This window comes from Ochotona princeps, chromosome 26 (assembly GCF_030435755.1).
Source record: "Ochotona princeps isolate mOchPri1 chromosome 26, mOchPri1.hap1, whole genome shotgun sequence".
Lineage (NCBI taxonomy): Eukaryota > Metazoa > Chordata > Mammalia > Lagomorpha > Ochotonidae > Ochotona > Ochotona princeps.
In genome coordinates, this window is record NC_080857.1 from 32,656 (window position 1) to 38,581 (window position 5,926).

The following is a 5,926-nucleotide window of genomic DNA, read 5'->3' on the forward strand; positions in this document are numbered from 1 at the left end:
CAAAACAAACAAACACAAACAAAAAACTAGAATAGATAAAGAACAACAAGGAAAACTTAAAAACAGACAGGAGATGGTCAGCGGGGATACACTTATAACTCACTGGGTGGGACACAAAGATTAGTTACTCCTCACTGGGGAATTGAAGATTTCTCTGCACACACCTCCTAAAACTGTTCACCTAAAGTGTTGACATACGTCTTGTTAGAGTTAGAGTTAGACTACACGAAAACCAACCAGGCTCAACGAAATCATGCTTCAATGCTATAAACTGCTAAATACTAAAATTAAAATAGACATGAGACAGCTGAATAGTAATCTCCAGCCATTTTAAGGTGTATAGAACCCAGTTGCATACAAACTAATAACTGAAATGTCAATGTAGAAGTCACAGGATGTGGTTCAGAACCTGCATTTTTTTTCTCTTTTAACATATTGGTTGCTCAATACCATGTCAACTAATTCCATAACGTTATAAATTGTTACTGATGTAATGTCGGGGCTTTTAATTGATTGGGATGGCTCTGTCGGCTCTACATTAAGACCAGAGATGGTCTCCCCAAGAAACCATTGAACTTATCTGGACAATACGATGCTGGATATTATGCATGGTAGATGCTTGCAATGAAAGAATCTCAACTGAACTTGAACTGTGGTAATGCAACAAGGTGGAGGAATTCATGATGGGGGCGGTTTGGGGAGGGGTGGGGGGGAATCCCAGTGCCTATAAAACTGTGTCACATAATGCAATGTAATCAATAAAAACAATTAAAAGAAAAGAAAAGAAAAGAAAAGAAAAGAAAAGAAAGAGAAAGAAAGAAAGAAAGAAAGAAAGAAAGAAAGAAAGAAAGAAAGAAAGAAAGAAAGAAAGAAAGAAAGAAAGGAAGAAAGGAAGAAAAAACAGGTGTTTTCTTGGGCTCCCTGTCAGCTGCTGTCGCAGCAGTAACAAGAGTCCCCCATTCCCATCAGGACAGACGCTTCCACTGCCTGCAGTCCCTCCAAGACTGTGCTCTAAACCCCATCTCCAGACTCCCGTGCTGTGCCCCCAGCTCCCTGCTGACTCTCACCCACTGCCCTAGGTCTCTTGCTGTGGCAGTGCTCTCCTGTCCCCTGGCACCGGCTCCACTCCACCTCATGAAGTAGCTGTAGGGGTACTGATCTGCTGTACCAGTTACAAGGAACTTTGGGGTTGGCTTCAGTGTCCAGGCAGGAGGGAGCCCTTCTCAGGACCCAGCCCAGATTCCTGGGCACAGGATGCTGCTTCCCACTATGAAGATGGCACACACCTCCCAGCTCATGCGTCTGCAGGGAGGTCATGGCACAGCCTTCAGGGTGAGGGTTAGGGTTCGACACAGGAACATGTGACTGAGGACATGGATGTAAAAGGGAGGATTGATGTCCCCAAGCAGCATCTGTGGGGACACCAGACAAGCACAGGACAGAGGCTGGGTCCACCATTGATTTGGCAAACAGAAGACTAGATTGGGCCGAGAGTGTGGGACTTGAGACAGAGGCGGTACGAGGCATGGGGTATCTGGGATTTGTAGCCACTGGGGGTGGAGTCACCCCACTGAAGGGCAATGAGGAAAAACCACATGTGAAGCTGCACTGCACCTGGTGAGACGGTCCCAGCCACGCACACCACAAGCCTGGCACCCAAGGAGCCCAAGTATGGGCAGGCCTCTTACCCTGGCCATCTGCTGCCTCCCTCCCCACCAGGGCGGTTGTGGCAGCCAAGCCTGCCAGCAGGCTGCCTCTCCCTGAGGCATCTGTGCTGTCCCTGCTGGGAGCCCCCATCCTCTATTTTTTTTTTGAGCCCCCATCCTCTATGCCAGTGCTCACAGCCACTCCTGTGTGGTTTGGCAGACATTGCATGGGATTTGTCCTGCATGGCCCTAAACCCATTCTGACTCAGGAAAGGGGAGAAGAGCAGGGAAAACACAGAGCCCAGGGGCACTCTGTTAGAGAAACATCAAGCAGGTGCCCTTCAAGGACACAGGGATATTTTCATCATCCTGGGCCAGCCAACAGGAATTGTCCCTGGTGCTGTTCTGACTCTCCTCCTCCTCCTCCACAGACAGGCTCCTGTGGACTCCTGAGAGCTGATGGAAGGACCCAGGAGACAATGCATGAGGTCTTGGAGATTTATTTCAGGTGAGCACCAACACCCACCAGGGCGAACTGCAGCCTCAAGGCACATGACCCTGAACAGTGTAGCTTCTCCCACTGAGTCACAGAAGTTCCCATTACAGTCTCTACATTTGCACAGGGGTCCGGAGGCCAACTGCCACTCTACTGTGGTTGAGGTTTTTCAGGGATTTCTTGTTTCTTGACCGTGGTAATTTTAACGGTTCGTACGTTTGTGGCTACCCCGAAGAGCAGCACACAAATTAAAGCACAAATACGACCAAGGATCACTCTCCAAACGTAGATCGGTCCCAGGCTGCTTCTTATTTTACGGACTCCTCTGGGTGGGGGGCCGCTGTCTGAACTCCCACCAGGACCAGTACTGAGGCACAGTGGGGGCCTCCAGCCCACATGGCAGTGGCAGTTCTTTCTATTGTTGCAAACTCCTCTGAAGCTGCACTTCTCAGGGGTGCAGTCATACTGCAGTTCATCTATCGACCCATTGCAAAAGGAGTTGATACAGAAAAACCCATCAGCACAGGGAGTGCCATTTCTCACGTGTCCAACATCGTTGGCTCCAGTCCCACGGTGTTCATCTAACCCGAAGCAGAAGACATCATCATACAAAGACTGGTGGAAGGAAACATGTTGCTGCAGCTTGGGGACAGTGCTGACATTGGTGCACTGCAGCCTCCCACACTTCCTGTCTTCCTGAGAACACGCTCTGAAACGATTGCTGTCAGGATATCTAAAACAAAAGCCAAATCGGAACCCTATGGTGTTCACTTCATAGCAGCTGTCATGACCATTATGTACACCTTCGCCAAAGATCTCTTTGCAGTGCATACTGGGGTCACTGCAGCTCCCGCGGTAGCAGTAGCCCTCCTCAGTGCACGGTGCTCCATCTTGAATATAAAAATCTTCAGGGCACGTGATGGTGGACCCGGTGCAGTATTCTGGAAGGTCACATGGGTTCATGATGGGTCTGCAGAGAGTTCCAGAAGGGGAGTAGGTGCAGTTTGTGCAGCATTTTTCTTTATTACAAACACTTCCAAATGAGAACCGACAGTTATTTTGACAACATCGATTGGCATAACACTGCTTAAAGGAGCCACAGTCACATTGCTCGTTTCCTTCCACCTCGGAGTTGCCACAGCGTACCTGTAGCAGGGTTTTATTGAAGTACTCATACTGCAGTGAAAAATAGCATCTTGATTGTGCACTTCTTTGTATGTTTTGAAAATGAAAAAATGAACAGTTGCTGAACGAGTCTGTCAATTGCAAGGATACATGCATTACACAGGTGGTTCTTCTATTGCATGCGCAATCTGAATGATCATAAAAAAGCCCAAGCATTCTCCCCTGGCCCTGTGCACTCATAAGAGCTAATTGTAGGTAATGTCTGCCTCGGTAGGAAACATACATAAAATTCCAATGGGTGCATAATGTGTAATATTGAAGCTCTTCTATCATGTTCTCGGGGTCCTGTGGTGTGATAGCTATGGATGCATCAGGATGCATTGTGTTAAAAAAAACCTCACGATAATAAGTATGGTATGCACCTCCTGGAACTCGAAAATCATTGAAAGGGTTCACTGGGTCTTGTATGTTATATATGGTTAGAAGGCTAAGATAAACTCCACCATAAAGTGTTTTGAAAAGGCTGTCAACAACATTGAAAACGCGCAGCACAAATTCTGCAGTTCTTGTCATATTTCTGTAGAGCAGCCTAAACATGCCATGAGTAACCTGAACATGATCCTTTAAACGGAATATATGGGCAGGATACCCCGTAGTTGACAACCTGGGAGCTGCAAGGCGGCTTACCTCAGAGAGCAAGAGGTCTGAGTCTTTGTTTTGTTCCTGTCTGTATGGGGTTGGCCCTGTAGTGTTGTAGTCGGCCACTACCTGAGAAACAACGTGTTCAAATATGTGCGAGTCCTGGAGGGGTTTGATTTCGTAGGTCAGGTCATCCAACTTCATGACACCTGCCAAGCCCCCGTAGCACATGTCAATGGTGACAGTGGACAGAGGGATGTCCTCCAGGTAGCCAAAGTAGTAACAGTCCGTTGGAATGTAGGGGTAGTCCATCTGCAAGGCTCCTTGGTCATCCTGGGTCATCATTAGCAGGTGTCTGGGCCAAATAAATTTCTTGCTCCGAAGGTGGATGACGTGTCTTTGGCCCCCAAAGTGCAGGCTGTAGAAGACCCAGCCTGGCATCTCAACACCTTTGCTAGGGTGCATCTCCTTTCTAGGAATCACCACCTCAGATTCAGCGTAGTGCCACATGGGGCGGCCAGGGGAGCACAGGCCTGGTTCCAGGAGCACCCAGAGCCCCGACAGGAAGAAGGTGACCCATCCCATGGTCCAGCTCAGAGATTGTGTCCAAGCAGCTGCGTTAGAGGGAGGGTCCTTGGAGAGCCAGGTCTGAATCTTCTGCTGTGGTCTCCTCTGCCCAGGGACACTGACAGAGGACAAAGGGCCTCCCCAGGCTCCCAGCAGCCTCAAGAGATTGAGTAACAGGAGCAGGGCGTGGTAGGGGTGGGCCTGAGCTTTGTGACAGCTGGGGTCAAAGGGCCTTGCACACCATGGAGAGTTAGCTTTAATTTTGGCCAAGTGCCCATCCGGGAGACTTTGATGCTAGCTGCCCAGCGTCTAGAAGAAGGGAGCCCATGGTGGGCCTCCACTTGGGAGAGCTCGGCAGCGCTGGGAACAGGAAGAGGGAGCAGGTGTCTGCAGAGACCAGTTTTGGCTCTGAGTTGTTCCTGCATGACGTTTGTGAGGCTCCTGCACAAGGGCGTGGTTTGCTCTGACTGCTTCGGTTCCTTCCTGCCTGGTGGCCCCATTACACTGAAAACAGAATCTAGATTTTCTCACAAAGACTGCAAGAAAGGGAAAGAGACTAAGCAAAGTAGTCTGGTTTTTTTTGGAGATCTATTTATTTTTATTGGGAAGGCAGATTTGAAGAGCAAAGGAAAGACAGAGAGGAAGACCTTCCACCCGCTGGTTCACTCCCCAAATGGCCACAACGGCTAGTGCTGAGCTGAGCCGAAGCCTGGGGCAGGGGCTTCTTCTGGGTCTCCCACGCAACTGCAGGAACCCAAGGCTTTGGGCCATCCTCTGCTATCTTCTCAGGCCATAAGCAGCGAGCTGGAGGGGTAGTGGAGCTGCCTGACACATTACAGCTGCCATATGGGATCCCAACTCTTGCAAGGAGAGGATCAGCCTGTTGAAGAATCATACCAGCCTTCCTTCCCATTTTTGTATTCCAATGATTTCAGAGCGTGTGACAACCTGGAGTGTCTTTTCAAACAGACATATAGAGTTCGGTTGTGAGGGATAACATTGGCATGGAGAAATCCAGGCATAATTACTAAGTCATGTGGTCCCCATGGTCACACCAGAGGCTCAGTATACAATGATATGCAAAAGGAGTGGGAGTCAGTCTGCAAAGAGCTGGGAGGTTACTACACAAGAGGTGGGAGTAAGTCTGCAAAACAGGGAGTGGGAGTCACTGTGCGAAGTGGGGGAATCAGCGTGCGGGGAGCCTTATACAAGGGCTGAGAGTGACTGCAAAGTGTGTGAGTAATTCAGGACAGAGCAAGCATGGGAGACAGGCTGAGTGGATATCATTCTGTTGTGGAAATACTGGACTCCTTGGATGTGTCTTTTCCCCCTTCCAGATTTCACCAATGTTTTCTGGTTATTTAGTGGTGTGGAACACCCTGCTGTGTCTTGCACATGATGTAGTCCAATGACCAAGCAAGTTTCTCAAGGACCCGTAATCACTAACCCAATT

General features: G+C 49.0%; 1 protein-coding gene across 1 annotated transcript; it reads right to left on the reverse strand.

The window, feature by feature from the left end:
- Window positions 1-2,201: 2,201 nt before the first annotated feature.
- On the reverse strand, window positions 2,202-4,491 carry LOC131478056 (disintegrin and metalloproteinase domain-containing protein 21-like). The gene has a single exon (XM_058655639.1). The coding sequence runs from the start codon at window positions 4,489-4,491 to the stop codon at window positions 2,293-2,295; it is 2,199 nt and encodes a 732-aa protein (XP_058511622.1). The 3' UTR covers window positions 2,202-2,292.
- Between the last annotated feature and the right edge of the window lie 1,435 nt (window positions 4,492-5,926).

What these genes read in the sequence shown, in the direction of transcription:
- LOC131478056 (XM_058655639.1), bottom strand. Translation starts at nt 4,491, where the DNA reads ATGGGATGGGTCACCTTCTTCCTGTCGGGGCTCTGGGTGCTCCTGGAA.